This window comes from Nycticebus coucang, chromosome 6 (genome assembly GCF_027406575.1).
Source record: "Nycticebus coucang isolate mNycCou1 chromosome 6, mNycCou1.pri, whole genome shotgun sequence".
NCBI classification, from domain to species: domain Eukaryota; kingdom Metazoa; phylum Chordata; class Mammalia; order Primates; family Lorisidae; genus Nycticebus; species Nycticebus coucang.
The window spans coordinates 43,952,364-43,972,080 of record NC_069785.1 but is presented as its reverse complement, the minus strand read 5'-3'; the positions used below and the strand labels follow the sequence as shown (position 1 = coordinate 43,972,080).

Sequence of the window (19,717 nt, the reverse complement as noted above, 5' to 3'; positions counted from 1 at the left end):
CCTCTCCCCAGGTGGGCATCAGGATCCAGAACCTTTATGCAGAGCTGGCTGATGGCGCCCACCTACTGCGGCTGCTGGAGCTCATCTCAGGGGAGGCGCTGTCGCCCCCCAGCCAGGGCCGCCTGCGTGTCCACTTTCTGGAGAACAGCAGCCGAGCACTGGCCTTCCTCAGGTCCAAGGTGAGCCCCATGGAGAGGGCTTCAGGGTCAAGTGCGGGGGCAGCAGCTGGGACAGGCTGAAGGACTGAAGCATCATTCCTGGGCTGGGCCACAGCAGAGCAGAGGAGGGTCCTCTATAAAGGAGGAGCAGGTGGGACACAGAGGTACAGGAAGCTAAGCCTGCCCCATACAGAACCCCTGACTTGGAGGGACCCCACCTCCTGAGGCAGGAACAAGATGCAGCCCTACCGGGACTGAAAGTGCCCCTGTCTGTGAGAAGAGAGAAGCGCAGGAGTCTCAGCCAAAAGGACCTCAGTATTCTCCTAACTTTCTCATTTCATAAGTGAGGAAACACAGGCCCAGAATTATTCACCAGGCAAAACCGATGATTAACTGGCCATAGGAGAGGCCAGAGGTAGAGCCGTGGGAGTCCAGTGGGGAGCAGGAAACAAAGGCGGCGCCCTGGACAGGCAGCCTGGCAGTGAGGGAAGAGGAGGGAGGTAGGAGGGAGCCAAAGCTACCTTTAAGAAAGGGACCCGTCAAAGAGGTCACCAGCAAAAGGAGACAAGAGCTTCAGGGACACAGAAGGACCCTCATGGCCAGGGTGTGGGGACTATGCAAGGTGATGCAGGGCAAAGGGAGCCCTGTGCAGGGGTCATTCGGAACCAAAAATTGGGAGCATCAAGGACTCCTGGAGGTGGCTGTCCCTGGAAACTGTGAAGTCACTGAGCCTAAGTATGTGTGCCCATCACTTAGGTCTGGGAAAGGAACTTACACTCAGTGCCTGGGAGCCAGCATGCCAGAGAAAAGCCAGGGAGGGAAGGAGCCAAAGCAGGGGGCAGGGGTCTGCAGCCCCAGCTTGTCCCTATTTGGTCCCAGGGACAATGACCCTGCGAGCCAGTCATCTGTCTCTGGGAACTTGGGAAAGATGTGAGCACCACGGCTTTTTTTCAGAGGCATTGCAGCTGTCCCCAAGTTTTTTTTTTTTTTGCAGTTTTGGTGGGGCCAGGCTCGAACCCGCCACCCCCAGTATATGGGGCCAGCGCCCTACTCCTTGAGCCACTGGTGCTGCCCTGTCCCCAAGTTTTGATATACAGCATGTCACTGATAACTGTGAAGGTGACATCCTTGTCTCTATACACATATGAGGCAACTACTGTCGAGAAAGGACGAGAGAGTTGCCCCCGAGCACACAGTAAGTGGCAGAACGTGCACTGCACGCGTTTGCGGAGACCTGACCATGCTCTGGGCGTTCTGAAGAACCTATGGTTTCAACAGGAGACAGATTAACTGAACCCAGATCAGCATTGTGCTGGTAAATGTTTTATGATGGGCTCTCTGAGGGAATAAAGGCTCTGGTTTGTAGTATTTGCTGATTTCTACGGTATTAATACTTCTATCACAGCAAGTTCAAGCTACCAGTATGACATCGCTAAACAGGAAGTTGGGAGGATCAGCTCTCACGAGCTGGTGGGAGCAGATTTGGGATTCGAACCCGCCAGTTTTGGTGTATGTGGCTGGCGCCCTAGCCGCTGAGCTACAGGAGTGGAGCCTCAGGTTTTGATTTTAAATAAAATGGTCAGAGTAAGCCTTATAGAAAAAGTGACATTTGAGTAAAGACTTAGAAGAGAGGTGAGTAGCCATGCAGCTACGTGACGGGATAATATTTTCAGACTGCAGAGACAGTCAGTACAAAGGCCCCAAGGACTACACTTAGAATCCCATGGAACTAAAGTCCTTGATGGTGTGTGATTCAGGAGAGTGGAAGATGGAGCCAGAGGGGAGGGGGGGAGGGGCCATATCCCGCAGAGCTTTGATGTTTATCCTGTCTCTTTCCTTCTCCCCTTGATTCATTCACCCTTCCCATGGCTAGATGGAGGGCAGGAAGTTCTCAATGTTAGCTCACTTAAGAACCACTCAAGGTTCTAATGCAAATTCCTGGGCCCTGGCCCAAAAGACTCTGAGTAAGTGGAGCTTGGAAACTGGAGTTTTTTTTACCTGCTCTGTGGGAGCCAGAGCACTGATGAAAAGAGCTGAGTTTTGGTGTGAGAGCAGGGACCTAGCAATCCCCTGGAGATGCCAAGACACCTTTGGAAATGAGAGCAACAGTTGGTATTGTCTGTTTGGTTCCTATATTGACAGTTATGACCCCATATTTTGAACCTCCATAGCTGAACCACGGATCTTGGCCTGGGATTACCTGTAGCCCACACATGGGGAATTCTTCCATTCCAGTGGTCCACCCCAGGCCCCCAGGTTAGGGCTTTGCCCAGGTGGGTATGGGGCCAAGGCTCCAACCAAGCAGGAAGACTTTGCCTTCCTGGACTTGTCCCTTACCTGCTTCTCCCTGGGGGACCTCACAGCTAGGGCAGGATGGATTCTAGGGTCCTGCCCACCCACTGGACCACAGGCTTCAAGGCTTAGCCCAGCCAACTGTGCCTACAGGTGCCAATACCCCTCATCGGGCCAGAGAACATCGTGGATGGAGACCAGACGCACATCCTGGGGCTCATCTGGGTCATTATTCTGCGTTTCCAGATTTCCCACATCTCCTTGGACAGGGTATGTCTCAGCCCCACTGTGTAGTACCCCAGCCCAGCCCTAACCTGGCCTCAGGACCCTGGGGACAGAGCAGATCCACCTGGCTTTTATGATTCCCCACCACAGATCCTCAGAAACCACAAAATCAATATTCACTTTTCAACCACAGATAAAGAACCCAGAATGTCGGTGACACTACAGCATGCTAAAGTGAGAACTAGAGCCCTGGGCTTCAAACCTATTCACAAGGCATAGAGTCAGGATGCCTGCCCAGCAACTGCCCCCAGCCCCGTGTGTTGCTCTCTGCTTGAGCCTCTGTAACTCCCACTGAACTGCAGTGTACCACTGGGGCAAATGAAATGTACGGTGCTCCCACCTTTGGAGGTTTATAAGGTCCCCAGCATCATGAAAACCAGAGACAGTATTTCCCTCATGACCCCATCTTCCTCTATTCTACTTCTTTTTCCCACAACTGGATCAGAAAGAATACAAAGTCCTTATATTTATCAATTTTCACAGTTTTGTGGATTCCAAAAATCCCACCTAAAACTCAACTCCAGTAGGTTAGGAAAGGCACCCTAGAGAAGAAAACACTAATGAAAAAGAAGCCACAAATTTGGCACAAATCCAAGAGGACCCTGGAAACTTATAGTGTGACTATGAGTCCCAGGGGAGCAGGAACCTTGCCTGCCTGTGTCCCCAGGGCTGAGCATTGTCAGGGACCAAAGGGATGAAAGAATTTTTACCTCTGCCCTTTGAGGAAGCTGAACACACCTCACTAGGCCCCAAAGCCTGCTGCAGGTGCACCCTACAAGCGTCTTCTTGGGAGCAGCAGGTGCTTGTTACCCCTAAGCTGCCACCATCCTCCCTGCTGGCTGTGCTATCCACAGCCCCCTTGGGCCTCCTCCCTGATGACTCAGAGTGTTTGGGCCAGGCTGGCCCTGCTCCCTCACCTGGCCTCCCAGCACGAGGCACCTGTCCTGCTCCACTCAAGTGCAGCCCGCTCTGGTTGGGCTTCTGAGGAACCGAAGGAGAAAGGGCGTGCACAGGAGAGAACCATGGGAGGGGAAAACAGGGGGATAATGGGAGAGAAAAGGGGACTCTGGAGTGAGGATGACACAGACCAGGAGCACAGTCTGTGAAGGGAGGAAGGGAGGGAAAGAAGCCCAGAGTGGAAGAGAGATGGGATGGGGCAGGCAGAAGCCAGGAGTGGTGGAATACGAACACCTTCAATAGGGGGGATGTGCAGGGAGACAGGTAAAGGAAACCACTGCAGCTGAGTCACTGCCCAGCCTGAAGTGCCCCAGCAGCACTAAATATTGCAGGAGGTGGCACCTTGGACATTCCTGGGTCTAGGCCAGCCTCCCGAACCAGCTAGGGGACCCTGGGCATCTTCCTCACCTCTTTTACTGCGCTTCATCTACCATCCATAAGGCATAAATACTAACAGTGCCTGCGTAATAGGGCTGTGGGGGTCAGAGGGCCCTGGCACATGGGCCCAGGGCCTGGCTCTCAGGAAGGCTGCAGTGATAGGAACCTGTCTAATGAGGCCCAACCTCAATCCTGCAAGGCCAAGGGAGAACAGTGCCTGGGCCATCAGAAGGGCTCAAAAATGGGAGCTGCTGCTGTGTGGTCACTGGCTGTGATTCAAGCCAGCTCCTTGGTAGTCACAGCTTTCGGCTGTCCCACTTCTTTGCAAGGACAGTTGTGCTCTCTCACTACCAATCCTTGCCCACCACAGACGAAGTTGGGTAAAATCAGATGCTCTGAAGACAGAAGAGTCCAGGCAGGTCTGCCTCTCTGCAGCCTTTGGCTCTGCTGCTCCCCACCATGTCCCCACATGGTGACCCTGTGCCCTGTCCCACCAGGAGGAGTTTGGGGCCAGTGCAGCCCTGCTATCGGCCAAGGAAGCTCTGCTGGTCTGGTGCCAGCGGAAGACAGCCCGCTATAGCAACGTGAACATCGTCAACTTCTCCCACAGCTGGAGCAATGGGCTAGGCTTTAATGCCCTCATCCACGCCCACAGGTGTGACCTAGCCCCCGCCCTCACGGGAAGCTTCGCCCACTGATCCCACTGAGCTCCAGGGGCTGGGTCCTCAACCTGCCCAGTCTCTCACAAACCCCTGCCCCCAAGCCCTGATGGAGAAAGGGCACAGTAGAGAGGGCTGGTGGCTGAGTCCCTGACCCAGGTCAGCCTCCCCCTTCCCTAAGAAAAGCCATGGGATTGGCCAAGTGCCTTTGATCGCTGCCTTCACTGCTTTCCGTGCCCCTCAATTCTACGCACAGTCTTCACTCTGGCAAGTAATTGCTCTTTGGAACTTCTCCCCCTACCCACCAGGCCGGCCCCTATGCCAAATTAACCCTCCTTTCTCCATCAGAGTCCTATTCCCTCAGCCAGGGTCTTAGATAATGTTATGTCAGGGGAAACCCAATTTACAGGAAAGTGTGACTGACCAATAGAGGCACCAGTGTGTTTCTAAAATTACTTGAACCAAAGCCATGAATCCCTGTTGGTGAAGAGCCCTTCCTGCTCTCTGGGCAGGCCAGACCTGTTGGACTACAGCTCCCTGCGTCCAGACCGGCCACTGCACAACCTCGCCTTTGCTTTCCACATGGCTGAGCAGGAGCTGGGCATTGCCCAGCTGCTGGACCCTGAGGATGTGGCAGCCCCACAGGCAGACGAGCGCTCCATCATGACCTATGTGTCCCTCTACTACCACTGCTTCTCCCGCCTGCACCAGGGCCAGACTATCCAGAGGAGACTCACTAAGGTGGGTGAAGAAGGGACGCCACCTGGCCACAGTGGGCCATGGCACTGAGCAGAGCAGAGGTGAGCCTCGGCCTCACCGTCAGACAAGCCTGGGTTTGACGCCTGCTCCTGCCACTTACTAGCTGTGCAGCCTTGACCAAGTCAACCAAATTCGCTGTGTTCCCTTTGTAACATGGGGATGATAATGCCTGGAAAATGGAAGGCTGCCGAGTGTCCAAGGGAACAATAGCGAAGTGCCCAGCAGAGTTTCTGGTGTATAAGGGAAGCCAAGAGAGGAATGTCCCTTCCTGTCCCTGCCCATCCCCTTCTCTCAGGCTGTTAAGCACCTAATGAGATTAAAGAGCTTAGGGACCTGGGAGTCTGCAAGGACAGACACAGAAGAGCCTGTGCAGGGTGAACGCTGCGTTGATCCATGTTTGGGGGGGGCTTTCTTACCCTCTGGACACGATGGCAGAGGCTGAGACCGGGGCAGGCTGTTCTCAGGGTTGGTGTCTCAGGTGGCACAGGGGTGGGGGATGACACGGGCCAGGGGCTCTGAGCTGATTTAGCAGAATGGGGAGCTTCAAAGAAGGGGGAAAAAAATCCCAGGAAAAGAATAGCAGCATGAAGGCCCTCAGCCCCCAGAGGTGAGTTCAAACAGGGTAAAATAAGAGAAGTCAGGCAGGACAGGTGTGATCACCCCCAAATCGTGGAGAAGGGACCACTCAGTGCCTCTGCAGCTGAGGCCAAGAGCTGCAGCTCACCCGGCAACCTTGGTTGTCACTCAGCATCCAGAAGGGGCATGCTTCCACCGCAGGACCTGCCCCGAGATGCCACCCTGACCCCTTCCCATGCCCTCCACCAGATCCTGCTTCAGCTCCAGGAGACAGAGGCACTGCAGACCCAACATGAGCAGCTGGTGACTGACCTGCTACACTGGATTGCAGAGAAGCAGGTGCAGCTGGAAGCACAGGCTCTCCCAGACTCACTGCCGGCAGCGCGCCAGCTACTGGCAGCCTTTGCCTCCTTCCGCACCCAGGAGAAGCCACCTCGGCTACAACAGCAAGGGGCCACAGAGGCTCTGCTCTTCCAGCTGCAGACAGCACTCCGAGCTCAGAACCGCAGGCCCTTCCTGCCTCGCGAGGGCCTAGGCACAGGGGAGCTGTCCCAGCGCTGGGCAGAGCTGGAGCGGGCAGAGGCCACATGGAGCCAGGCCCTGCAGCAGAGGCTATTACAGCTGGAGAGGCTGGAAACCCTGGCTCGGCGCTTCCAGTGCAAGGCAGCCCTCCGGGAGAGCTTCCTAAAGGACACAGAGCAGGTGCTGGAGCAGTCCAGAGCCCTGCCAGCCAGCCCAGCCATGATGGAGGTGGCCATCCAGAGGCTGGGCATGCTGGAGGCTGGCATCCTGCCCCAGGAGGGGCGCTTCCAGGCCCTGGCTGAGATGGCAGACATCCTCCAGCAGGAACAGTACCACAGCTGGGCAGAGGTGGCCTGCAGGTGAGCCTGGAACATGTGAACCATCCTCACAACAATCTTAGGCCTTCCTACCACACCCCCATCCCTACATGTGCCCACTCCTGGCCACAGACAAGAGGGCTGATTTATGGGTTTAGGGCTCCCTCTACAAAAATCCATCTCCCAATAATATTTGAAATTACATCCTCAGTAATTAATTCATCCCTTTTGATAAAGCACTGTCCTTTCTAAGTAGCCGCTGACTGATTCATTCACTAAACATTTATATATATATATTTTTTTTTTAATTAATTAATTTTTTTTTTTGAGAAAGAGTCTCAAGCTGTCACCCTGGGTAGAGTACTGTGGCGTCACAGCTCACAGCAACCTCAAACTCTTGGGCTTAAGCGATTCTCTTAAGCTCTCCACAACACCTGGCTATTTTTTGGTTGTAGTTGTCATTGTTGTTTGGCAGGCCTGGGCTGGATTCGAACACACCAGCTCTGGTGTATGTGGCTGGCACCCTAGCCGCTTGAGCTATAGGTGCTGAGACTACACAAACATTTATAGTATCTACTACGTCCCATGCCCTATTCGAGGTGTTGGACATATACCACATTTAGTGGAGGACAAACAAAAATCCCTCCCCTCATGAAGCTTCCACACTATTAAAGAAAACAAAGAAAGAAAAATATATAAGAGATAGTGATGTTAAATAATAAAGCAAGATAGGGAAATATGAGCGCCAAGGTGGGGGCGTGTGTGGATTGAGTGGTCAGAGGAGAGTCACTGGGATGTTGACTTTTAAATAAAGACCAGAGGAAAGAAGGGGGCTGGTCATGCAGACATGGAAGACAGAGTATTCTAGACAGAGGGAACGGCAAGTGCAGTGCCCCAAGGTGTGTGCATGCTATTTTGAAAAACAGTAGGTAACAGTGTTGGACAAAGTGAACAAGTAGCAGGAACTGGGACAGGGAGGTACAGGAATGCGGAGTGGAGGCAGAGGTTCACACTGGGCTTTGCAGGGTACAGTAAAGACTTGTTTTTTTACTCTGAGAAAGACGTGAAATCATTGGAGGGTTAAGCAGAGGAGTGACAGAATCTGACTTTTGTTTTATGATGATTGCTAGGATGTTATGTTGGCATCAGATGAAGGGGACAAGGTCAGAAGCAGAAAGACTCGTTATGAAGCTATTCCTAGAGTCACAGGCACTGGAAGTGAATAGTGAATCTATCCACAAGGATTCTAGATAGATTTTGAAGATAGGACCAAATAGGATTTGCAGACAGATCAGATGGTGTGTGAGAAAGGGAGTTATCAAGATCTTTGTCTGGGCACCTGAAAGGATGGGGTTTTCATCAATGGAGTTGGAGACTTACAGGTAGCAGGCCCCTGAAAGCCCACCTTCTGGCTTCTCTGCCCGTGTCCAAGAACAGGACATACTGATCCAACCACCCCGTGCCGGGATGCTCCCAGGGTCCCCAGTCCAGTGGAGTGGAGACTTCCCTTATTCTCATGTCCTCCAGGCAGGAAGAGATCACCTTGCGCTGGCAGAGGCTCCTTCAGCGCCTACAGGGACAGAGGAAGCAGGTGGCAGGTATGCAAGCTGTGCTGAGCCTACTGCAGGAGGTGGAGGCTGCCTCCGACCAGCTCAAGGAGCTACAGGTGGGTACTGGACCAGCAGACACTCAGGGAACACAGCAGGATGGGGGACTTTCCCCAGCACCCTGGGACTGCAATGACCACTTGTCCCTCTGGCCAGGTGCTGGCCAGCTCCACTTCTTGTGGGCAGCAGCTGGCGGAGACAGTGGAGCTATTGCAGAGGCATGAACTGCTAGAGGCTCAAGTCTCAGCCCATGGGGCCCATGTGAGCCATCTTGTCCAGCAGACGGTAGAGCTGGACTTCTCCCTGGGCACCAGTGTGGAGGTGCTGCAAGCCAAGGCCAGGGTTCTGGCCCAGCTGCACCAGAGCCTGGTGACTCTTGTCCGAGCCCGGTAAGAGCCCACCCCAGCTCCTCCATCTTCTCCAGAACTTTTTTTTGTTTGTTTGTAGAGACAGAGTTTCACTTTATTGCCCTGGGTAGAGTGCCGTGGCCTCACACAGCTCACAGCAACCTCCAACTCTTGGGCTTAAGTGATTCTCTTGCCTTAGCCTCCTGAGTAGCTGGGACTACTCCTGCCCACCACAACGCCCAGCTACTTTTTTTGTTGTTGCAGTTTGGCCGGGACCGGGTTCAAATCTGCCACCCTCGCTATATAGGGCAGGTGCCCTACTCAACTGAGCCACAGGCGCCGCCCCCTCCAGAACTTTTCTATAACTCAAATTATCTCTTGCCCAGGAGAAAATACGAAAATACTGCAGGCCCGGCAGCTTTCTCCACAGAATCCTTACCCCCAACTTTGTCTCACCTACTGAGGCATCCAGGGAAAAGAAAAATCCTAAGGGGAATGTCTGGCCCTGGTGGGGAACCCTCTCCCAATATCCTGTGACTCCCCAACCCCTCGGTGTCTCTCGCTGGCCCTCAGGCGGGTCCTGCTGGAGCATACGCTGCAGCGGGCGGAGTTCCTGCACAGCTGTGAGGAGGAGGAAGCCTGGCTGAAGGAGCGCACGCGGCAGGTGGAGAATGCGGTCCCGGGCCAGGATCTCACCCAGATGGCAAATGCCCTGCAGAAACACAAGGTGTCCGCTCCCCTTGAGCCCTGCTGGTCGCCAACCACCTCGCCCGTCCCTCTCGGCCTCCGGGCCCCTCTGGTTTCTTCCCTTCACTGAGCCCCGTGTTGTGCCCCCTTCTAGGCCCTGGAAGCTGAGCTCCATCGCCACCAAGCCGTGTGCGCGGAACTCGTGCGGAGGGGGCGCGACCTCCGCCCTCGCGGGTCCCGGACGCAGCCGGATCTCCGCGAACGCGCCGAGGCGGTGCAGGGCGAATGGCAGCTGCTCCGGGCCCGGGCGGCGGGGCGGGGCGCGCAGCTGCAGACAGCCCTGCTGGTCCGGCAGGTAGCGGGGCGCAGCGGGCCGGGCGCGCGGGCGGGGGTGGCGCGTGCAGACACCGGCAGACCCTCAGCCCCCACTCCCTCCCGCAACGTCCACAGTACTTGGCCGACGCTGCAGAAGCGACATTGTGGCTGCAAGAGCAGCGGTACTCGATGGAAAGCTCTTCCTGCGGGGAAGACCTGGCAGCAGCCGAGGCGCGGCGGCTGCGTCACGTGCGGCTGGAGCGCGCGGTGCGGGCCTTCGCCACCGAACTGCGGCGATTGGACGAGCAGGCGCGGGTGGCCGCGGCCCGGGCGTCGCTCACGGTGCGGACAGGAACCTGGAAAGGACCCAGACCCCCAAACCAAATATGAGACCAAGTGTGGTCTTTACGTGGTTCCTTGTCTCCCATGCGCCACCGCCGCCGGATCACACAGAGGGTGAAAACTGGAGGGTCTTTGTGGGCCCTGCCCTTGGTATCCTGGCCTTCTCCTGGGTTTGGGTGCCCCCTGTCCTAAGTGGTATCTCCCTGCTGATTCAGCCCAGAAGTAGTGGGATTCTGTCTGCCTGCACAAAACAAGGTCATTCAAGTAGAGCTCGACTTGGCCCACTCTGTCCTACACAATTTCAGAGCATTAAGCAGGTTCCTCCAGGAATGAACGACCCCTTTACTTTTCACTGCCAAGCAACTCCTAAGCCTCGTTTGATTCTCTCTTGACTTAGCTCTTGTTGGTTTGGGACAGCCTGATCACCGCAGCAAACTGCTTTCTAAAGCCCCTTCCTCACTTCATTGAGCCCCCAATTCTTAAAAACACATGGGTGGTGGGCAATTTGCTCCAGCCCCAGGGAGGGCTCAGAGCCCCCTTTAAGAAGCTGTGTATGTAGCTCAAGAAGTGAAAATTAAAGCCCTCAGCCCCTGTGCTCACATTGGTTCCTCTACTCTCATCCCTAAGGAAGGTCTGTGTCCTGGACCCTGTCTCTGCCCAGCCATGTCCTGTGGACCCTCTGGGATGCAGATCTCAGGAAGCAGCCTGGCAAGGCTTCGGGTGCTTGACAAGAGTCTGCTCTAGATACACTTCCCTCTGTCCACACAGGTGATGTCTCCCTTAAGCCCTCCAAGAGAAAGCCTCAGGAACCCAGGGTCCTGGAATGAGGCTTCCTGGAAGATGGCCCTCCCAGGGGAGCCTGACCCTGACCTTGACTCCAACACCATACTCCAAACACAGGAGTGCTTGAGCCAGGACTACGAAGGCCTGCGGTCCCTGGCAGAGGTACTAGTCCTTGTTCAAGAAATGTTTTTCGGCTCTGCGCCTGTGGCTCAAGTGGCTAAGGCGCCAGCCACATACACCTGAGCTGGCGGTTTTGAACCCAGCCCGGGCCCACCAAACAACAATGAAGGTTGCAAAAAAAAAAAAAAAATTGCTGGTTGTTGTGGCAGGCGCCTGTGGTCCCGGCTACTTGGGAGGTGTAGGTAGGAGAATCGCTTGAGCCTAGGAGTCAGAGGTTGCTGTGAGCTATGATGCCATGGCACTCTACCCAGGGTGACAGCTTGAGGCTCTGTCTCAAAAAAAAAAGAAAAGAAAAGAAATGTTTTTCAGGCTGAGCACAGTGGCTCGCACCTGTAATCCTAGCACTATGGGAGGCCAAGGCAGGTGTATTGCTCGAGCTCAGGAGTTTGAGACCAGCCTGAGCAAAGTGAGAGCCATCTCTACTAGCCAGGTATTGTGGTGGGCACCTGTAGTCCCAGCTACTCAGGAGACTGAGGCAAGAGGACCACTTGAGCCCAAGAGTTTGAGGTTGCTATGAGCTATGACACCACAGCACTCTACCCAGGGTGACAGAGTGAGACTCTGTCTCAAAAAAAAAAAAAGAAAAAGAAAAAAGGAAATATTTTTCAAGCATGTACACTGTGCCGGACCTTATGCCATGACCCCAGAGACAGAGCAGTGACTGACATGCTCCCTACCCTCAAGGAGCTTTCATCATGGCCTAGGAGATATTTGAGAAGTCATTAGATGGATGTGGCTGTGATGGGGGCACATCAGAATGGAGCCCAGGTCAGGCTGGGGGTTAGGGAAGGCACCTCAGGAGAAAGGACATTTAAGCTTAGAGTTGTCCAATAAGAAGCAGAAAGCAGAACAGCCAGGGGTGCTGCTGGCCAGGTCCTGTGCAAAGACAGGAAGGCAGCCCAGTGGAGGGAGCAAAGGCCCGAGTGCCTGGAGCACAGAGGGTAAGGAGCTAGTGGCCAGAGGAGAGCTGGAGAGGCAGGTGGTGTCCACCCGGCAGAGCCAAGGCTCATGAGAGAAGAGCGGATTGTACCTACCAGCAGGCTTGACATGGAGGGGTTGGAGCAGAGCAAGACCAGATGAAGATGAACTCTGCCAGTGGCTTTAACCTGAGCCTGAGCTCTCACCAGCTCCCTCTACTGGGTACTAAGAAGACTCAGCGTGGCCGTAAGGCCCAACATTGGAGCAGAGATGCCCTCTGGCCCAGAATCAGGCTCGTCACATGTGGACTGCTGCGGGCAGGACTCTTAGGCCTGCCCTGAGGCCCTGACCCTCACCCAGCCCCGGGCTGTCTCTCCCAGCTCCACAGGGCCCGACTGGAGGAGAAGGTGGCCTTGTTTGGCTTCTATAGCTCCTGTGTGGAGCTACAGTCATGGCTGGAGGAGCAGATAGTGCTATTCCAAACATTACAGCCCCAGGCTGACAACCTAGAAGTCACGCAGTTCAAATACAAGGTACAGTCCCTGGGAGCTGAGAGACATCTTAAGTGGCCCCTCCTTAACTGACTCCTTCCTCCCTGTCCTTCACTGCTATGCCTCAGTTCTCCATCTTAAAAATGGCCCTGTCAGGAGGAGGAAGCAGGGAGCTGGCCTGAATCTTGAGGCCCTCCTGGCCCTTTGAGGCCACAGATGGCTGTCCTTCCTAAGGCAAGCAGAATGGACATCCCTGTAGCAGAGAGCACATCTGACGTCCTTCATAGTCATGAGAAGAGCATGGAAAGCAGAAAAAGCCCCCTCAAAGGCCTGGATCCTCCTTTTCCCCAGAACTTCCTCAGGGCCCTGGCCATGGGAAAGGGCCACTGGGCTGAGGTCAGCAGCTCTGCTGAGCAACTGAAGCAGAGATTTCCTGGAGACTCCACAAAAATCCGACAGCAACAGGAAGAACTGCACAGGAGGTGAGAGTAAGGAGCAGTGCAAGGCAGTGGGGCAGGTGGAAGGGCTGGACGTCACACATGAGGAGGAGAGGGGCAGGGGACAGCCAGCCTGGAAACTTCTGGGGGCAGCCAAAGCCTCAGGGCGGATGGGGAGACATCCCTGTGATGGAGACACCCCTGTGCCCTCTGCCCAGGTGGGGGCAGCTGAAGGCCCTAAAGAAGGAGAAGGCCGTGCAGCTGGCGCACAGCATAGAAGCACGCAGTTGTCTGCAGGAGTGTGGGCCCACACGGGACCAGCTGCAGGGTATGATGCTCCAGCTGGACTCCCTGGAGTCAGGAAGCACGGAGGACACCCACCGCAGCCTGCAACTGGCCCAGCAGAAGATCCTAGCACTGGAGAGGAGGGTCCACTACCTCCAAAGCATGGCCGTAAAGTAGGGATGGGTTTGACAGTGACGGTGCACTGGGAGGCAGTGAGGAGATACAGAGGCGCAAGCAGGGAGATGGAATGAGGAAGGGGAAGGAAATTGGAATGGGGAGAGGATGGGCAGGGTGTGCTGTCAGAAGGGCTCAGGCAAAGGTGGGGGAGCAATCAGCACGAGAAGACACCCCGGGGGAAAGGAAGAACCGCGTGTTCTCACTGGCCCTAGGTCAAAGGAGGGTGATACTCAGGGTCACCACCGTTTTTCCTGGGGAACATAGGCCTGGGCAGAGGACATGTGCCTGGGGCACTGGGCCCAGGGAAGGGCACTGGTTGTACCATGGGCCTTGTCTCCCAGGGTCAAGGACTCAGGCCCCTCAGAGAGCCAGCCACTGCAGAAACAAGTGGAGACACTGCAGGGGCTGCTGGAGCAAGTACAGGGGCGAGCGGCCCAACAGGCCCGGGTCCAGGCTGAGGCTCGCGCCCAGCAACGCTTTCTACAAGAGAGCCAGCAGCTGCTGCTGTGGGCAAAGGGTGTCCAGGCTCAGCTGTACAGCAAGGAAGAGCTGGTGGATGTGGCCTTGGCCCAGAGGCTGCTGGGGGCGCACCAAGACCTGCTGGAGGACATCCATCTGCAGCAGGAAAGGTCAGGACAGAGGGAAGGTCAGAGGGTAGGACAGAGGGCAGGATAGAGGGCAGCTCGGAGGGCAGGATGGAGGGCAGGTCAGACAGAAGGACAGTGGACAGTCAGTGTGCTATGGGCTGGGCAAGACCTGAGTGGATGGGGCCTGGAAAGTGCGTGGCAGAGAGCAGTGTAGTCACCCAAGCTATGCAGGCTGTGCCCCACCGAAAGGGACACCTCTTCTAATTGTTCAGTGGCTTATGTGCGCTTGCAATGGCCCTGAGCGATATTTTTTTGAGAGCTGTGCTGCCTCAGCACACGCACTTGACTGGGCATTGGCCACTAGCAGCCCACACTTTTGGGTAGTCCAGTGGCACAGCAGGGAACATTGGAACTCTTGAGTCTGAAGCACAGTGAGTCCAAAGCTGGGCCTGTTACATACACTGTCTCATCTGAGGGCCAGGACACAGCCGTCCCATGGGGCGAGTGAACTAACTGGGCTAACCGGCCTCAGCCCGCCTGCTGGTTTCTGTCAAGTCAGAGAAGAGTCAGAGAGGAGTGAGCCCTGCCAGGGGGAGGGGAAGAAGGCCAGTGAGGAGGGCCAGATGGGGTTTGACCCTTGCCTGTCGTCCTGCTCAGAATGCATCAGCTGGAGGCTCAGAGCCAGCCCATGGCATCTATGGACTCCTCAAACGCCCTAGAGGTGGCCAGTGCTCAGAGGCTCCTGGGCCAGCAAGGCCGGGAGCTGCAAGCCGCTTGGGAGCAGAGGCAGCAGTGGCTACAGGAGGGGCTGGAGCTGCTGAGGTTTGGCCGAGAAGTAGATGCTTTCACTGCCACCTGTGCCAACCACGAGGTCTTCCTGTGCCTGGACAACCTCGGGGTATGAAGCCAGGGATGTGGAGCTATCAGTTGCTCTCCCATTCCTGGAGGGAGCACATCCCCTTGGGTCCAGAGGCCAGGCTGAGTGGGAGGCCCCAGGGCAGTGGGCGAGGTGGTGCTGACATTATCCACCCAGGTGTGACCTCAGGTCTCCACTCTCCCAGGAGGATGTGCAGAAGGCCCAGAGCCTGTTGCAGCAGCACCGGGAGTTTGGACAGCTCCTGGATACCCTGGGCCCTCGAGCAGACAGTCTGTGGGCACATGGCGAGAAGCTGCTTCAGAGCCAACACCCTGCTGCACACAAGTGAGTCTGGTCCCATCTGTAGCACCTGCCACCCTGAGCTCGGGGGTTGCGTGGCAGGGGGGTACACTTTGAACTGGGGCGAGCCCATCTCCACTCTGCCTGCCCTCCAGGATCAGAGAACAGCTGCAGGGTGCCCAGGCGCAGTGGACCAGGCTGCAGGAGAAGAGTGGGCAGAGGGGGCAGCAGCTGCTGGAGTCCCTCCAGCTCCAGGTGAGGGGCCAGGTACATGAGGCCCCTCTAAGAGGGGTACCTAAGAGGCCATCCTGCAACAATGACTGTGAAACCCCCATGTCAGTTTGCAGGGCGTTCTGTGAGGCTGTCATCATGGGGCAGGTATTTCCTGATGAGGGAACAGACTGTGTCCATGCCACACTCAGAGCAGGGTTGGGCCTAAGGTGCAGGCCTCTTGATGAACCCCCACATGCTCCCTCATCCCACTACCCTCCTCCTCAGGTATATCAGGCTGCACCTCAGGATCTTGTATGGGGCATGGGCCCCAGCTGCAGACCTTGCCTCTGTCCTGTCTTGGTTCACCTCCTATAGTGGCTCAGAGCTGGGCAGGCCCCAGGCCTCCCAGAGCTTCAGCCTATTTGGAAAGATGTGGCCATATGTGATCTGGATGACCCACAGGCATTCCTCCTCTTCAGGCGCAGTACCTGTCCCCCTTTACCCCATGTAACCTCAAGCTGCACCTCTCTTGCACCCCACAATTGGCTCAGGTCCTGCTTTCCCCATGGGTATCCCTGAGAGGTAGGTAGATCCTTCTCCTTACGTATCCCTTGCCCCTGGACTGAGACCCCTCTCTCCTGGTTCTTGGGCAGGAATGGAAACGGGATGTGGCAGAGCTGATGCTGTGGCTGGAGGGGAAGGGGCTGATGGCAGTGGATGAGCCCTCTCACATGGCTGGCAGCACTCTGCAGAAACTCAGGCGGCACAGAGTAGCTGAGAGCGAGCTGATGGCCAGCCGTGGACATATGGAGCGCCTGCAGCAGGTGGGACACAGGACAGAGAGTGCAGAGGCTCCTCGGCTTCAAATTCCCAACCCACACCCTACCACTCATTTTCATGGTCCAAGTTTGCTAAAGGAAGGTTCAGCCTCACTTACCCTGGGCCTAGGATCCCCTGCTGCCTCCTCTCCTGTGCTGGAGTCCCCTTTGCCTTGACATTTTCCCCTGCAGCTCTCCAGGGTGAGTCCCAGAGCCTGCCACCTCCCCCACAACACAGCTCTTCCCACCACATGCAGGCCCGCTCTCCTCTATTTGCAGGGCTTAGGGGAAAGCCCTCCTACCTCTGCCCACAGTTTTGGAGCCGCATAAACTGCTTAAGTCCAGGAAGCCTGCGGAATGCAGCTTGTGGTCAGCGACCCCTGCCTGCTGCCCACCTCTGCCACCTGGGCCCAGCCTTCAGTAGCCACTCACGGCATCCACAGCTCAGCAAAACTCCCTTTGGGCCTTTGTCTCCACTCCAGGCTGGCAGAGAGCTGCTAAGCAGGAGGCCCCGTGGCTGGGAGGACATACAGCCCCAGCTTTGGGGCCTGAGCAGCAAGTGGAAAGAGCTGACCTGCAGGATGGCAGAGTGTGGAGACAAGCTCCAGCAGGCCGGACAGCATGAGCAGCTCCTGAGGCAGCTGCAGGTCTCTGGAGGGAGGGCTGAGGAGCAAGGGGGAGATTGAGGATGGGCTGGGCTGGAAGTAGACGAGGTGGAAAGGGACCAGGAGGAGTCTGTGGGTGTTCTGCTAGCTCTGGAGCAACCCCATGGAGATCTGTAGGCTCTGGAGGCCTCTGTCCTAAGCCAAATTGAGTATGGCTTCACCTATCAGGAGGCCCACACAGGACTGTCTCCTGTGTGCACAGTGTGTGGTTGGCACACTGAGGAAGAAGCATGAGGGGACTGGAGGTTTGGGCACCAGTGGTTGGGGGTTGATTGGTGGAAACAGAGGTCTCCAGTAGGTCCCGTGTGAATCTGGTTCTACCAGAAGGACCACCTGCTATGCATATGTGGACAGTCTAAAGCTACCCCCCGCAACCTTCCCCAGGATGCAAAGGAGAAGATGGAGCAGCTCGAGGGCGCCCTGCAGAGCACAGACACAGGGCAGGACCTGCGCTCGAGCCAGAGGCTGCAGACACAGCACCGCCAACTGGAAAGCAGGAGCCAGGCACTGGCTGCCCAGCTGGCTACCCTCGTCTCCCAGGCCCGAGGTGTGGTCACTTCCCAGGCCATCCTGGAGGAAACCCAGAAGTACCTCCGGAGGTGGGGCCCTGCCCACACACTTACCTTTTTGTCCCAACTTCACCCCACTGTGTGCTGCTCCTCCTGTGTGGACTTAACGGGCCAGCAGGGTGGTACCTACAGGACCTGGGGGTAGAGTCATTGTGGGATAGCGGGGCCAGAGACCCCATTAAGCATCCAAAGCAGGACACCCCACAATCTGAAGTCAGGCAGGCCACGTAGGCCGTGAGGGAGGCTTTCCTTGCATCCTGGCCTTGCTCCTCATGGATCCCTGGCTGGGCCAAGGAAAGGACCAGGGGCCTCTCCTGTCTCTTCTCCCTCCACCCAGGTCCGAGTCCCTGCAGGAACATCTGGCCACCTGGTGCCTGCAGCTGCAAGCCTCGGTTGAGCTGTACCAGTTCTGCCACCTCAGCACCATGGAGCTTAAATGGGTGACTGAGCACATGCCCTGTGGCCCCACTCACTATGTCAAGTTCTTGGGTGACACCAAGAGCCTCCACAACAAGCACAAGGTAATAGCCTCCTTTTCCCTGCAGGGTCCCTGACGTGCCCTTCCTAGACCTTAGATGCCCTCTGCTACTACCCAGGGTGTCCTGGCCACTAAGTCCTTCTCTCTGGGTGTCTGAATTCCCAAAGCTCTGCTCCAGGTCCTTTTGGCCTGGGCTCTTGCCATGATTAGTGCCTGGAGCCACATCTATGGCTCTGCTTCTCCCACCCCTGGTTAAGGGACTTCTACAGGCAGCAGCCTCAAACGCCCCTCTGTGGCAGGGGCTCCAGGCCGAGGTGAGAGCTCACCAGGGCCAGGTACGGCGGGTGGTGGGTTCTGGCCGAAGCCTGGCAGCCTCCGGGCACCCCCAAGCCCAGCACATCATGGAACAATGCTGCAAGCTGGAGGGCCGCTGGGCAGAGCTGGAGCAGGCGTGTGAGGCACAGGCCCGGTGCCTGCAGCAGGCTGCCACCTGCCAGCAGGTGAGTTGCAGAAAGACGGGATCTGGGAAGTGGCCGAAGTTGGGGCAGGCTCTGTGGAGGAGGATCTGTGGGACTCTTGGGGAGTTCTGCTCCAGGAGCTGGCTGGTCCCCATGCGGGCACAAAAGCCTCTTTGTGCAGGCTGCTAGGAAGTAGGGGCAGGATGTCCCCACTGGGTGATGGAGGGTCCTGTCTGAGGTTGTCAGGGTGAGTTAGCCCTATTCTTGGCAGTACTTTCTGGATGTCTCAGAGCTGGAGGGTTGGATGGAGGAGAAGTGGCAGCTCGTCAGCAGTCAGGACTATGGCAGAGATGAGGCATCCACCTTCAAGCTCATTAAGAAGCACCAGGTAGGCTCGGCACCTATAGCTCAGCAGCTAGGGTGCCAACCACATACACTGGGCCTGGTGGGTTCAAACTCAGCCTGGGCCTGCCAAACAACAATGACAACTACAAAAAAAAAAATGGCCTCGCATTGTGGCAGGTGCCTGTAGTCTCAGCTATTTGGGAGGCTGAGGCAGGAGAATCTCTTAAGCCCAAGAGTTACTGAGGTTACTGTGAGCTGTGATGCCACATAACTCTATTGAGGGCAACATAGTGAGACTCTGTCTCGGAAAAGAAAAAAAGCACCCAGCAGCATGTCCTGAGCATTCCCACCCTGTGTGACCTGGGGGGATGCTGGGCCATGAGGAGAGGGGCTGTCACTCCCCCAAAGAGCACATCCTATTTCTCGGAGATGCAGAGCTTCCTGAAGACATGGCCAGCCCCAGCCCCACTGCCCACCCAGATCCTACAGTGCCCCTTTGCACAAGGCCTACCAGACCCAACACACTTTCTTCCTTCTCCCATCCCTGTACTAGTCCTGCCTCTCCTTGTAGCCTTTGAGTCTCTCTGCCCCTCTTGCTCTTCCTCTCTTTCCCCTACACTTTTCCCCGCTCTTGAAGTCACCTGTACATGTCTGCCACAGATATCTTCCTCCAGACTTTGAATATCATCCTTTGAATTAACCAAATGCCCTCCCTGAAGCCACCTCTTCCCACAAGCACACCCTGGTTAATGGGAGGGAGCCTGGAAGCCCCCTTCTCATTCCTAGAATTGGACTCCCAGAATCAAAGCCTAGACCCCATGGCAATCCTGGTCCCTTCTGTCCCTGAAGTGTCCTCTCTTCTAGGCATTTTTTCTGTGCAGCCCCAGTGGTCACTGTTCTGGTGTGTTGCATGGCTGAGGACCTTCAGTGAACCATTCCCAGAGGGCCTCTAACCA

The 19,717-nt window shown here is 56.2% G+C and overlaps 1 protein-coding gene across 1 annotated transcript in view; it reads left to right on the top strand.

Annotated features, from left to right (window-relative positions):
• SPTBN5 (spectrin beta, non-erythrocytic 5) overlaps positions 1-19,717 on the top strand; it is a 44,744-nt gene that overhangs the window by 786 nt on the left and 24,241 nt on the right. The window contains exons 3-26 of the mRNA XM_053595541.1: positions 12-179; positions 2,604-2,720; positions 4,568-4,725; positions 5,242-5,470; positions 6,314-6,945; positions 8,431-8,569; positions 8,667-8,899; positions 9,431-9,584; positions 9,699-9,899; positions 9,995-10,201; positions 10,970-11,146; positions 12,463-12,615; positions 12,925-13,055; positions 13,229-13,468; positions 13,814-14,101; positions 14,717-14,957; positions 15,121-15,260; positions 15,371-15,470; positions 16,082-16,252; positions 16,729-16,893; positions 17,296-17,510; positions 17,818-18,001; positions 18,258-18,458; positions 18,688-18,804. Coding sequence (XP_053451516.1) covers positions 12-179; positions 2,604-2,720; positions 4,568-4,725; positions 5,242-5,470; positions 6,314-6,945; positions 8,431-8,569; positions 8,667-8,899; positions 9,431-9,584; positions 9,699-9,899; positions 9,995-10,201; positions 10,970-11,146; positions 12,463-12,615; positions 12,925-13,055; positions 13,229-13,468; positions 13,814-14,101; positions 14,717-14,957; positions 15,121-15,260; positions 15,371-15,470; positions 16,082-16,252; positions 16,729-16,893; positions 17,296-17,510; positions 17,818-18,001; positions 18,258-18,458; positions 18,688-18,804 — 4,761 coding nt within the window. The remainder of the gene's footprint in view (positions 1-11; positions 180-2,603; positions 2,721-4,567; positions 4,726-5,241; positions 5,471-6,313; positions 6,946-8,430; positions 8,570-8,666; positions 8,900-9,430; positions 9,585-9,698; positions 9,900-9,994; positions 10,202-10,969; positions 11,147-12,462; positions 12,616-12,924; positions 13,056-13,228; positions 13,469-13,813; positions 14,102-14,716; positions 14,958-15,120; positions 15,261-15,370; positions 15,471-16,081; positions 16,253-16,728; positions 16,894-17,295; positions 17,511-17,817; positions 18,002-18,257; positions 18,459-18,687; positions 18,805-19,717) is intronic.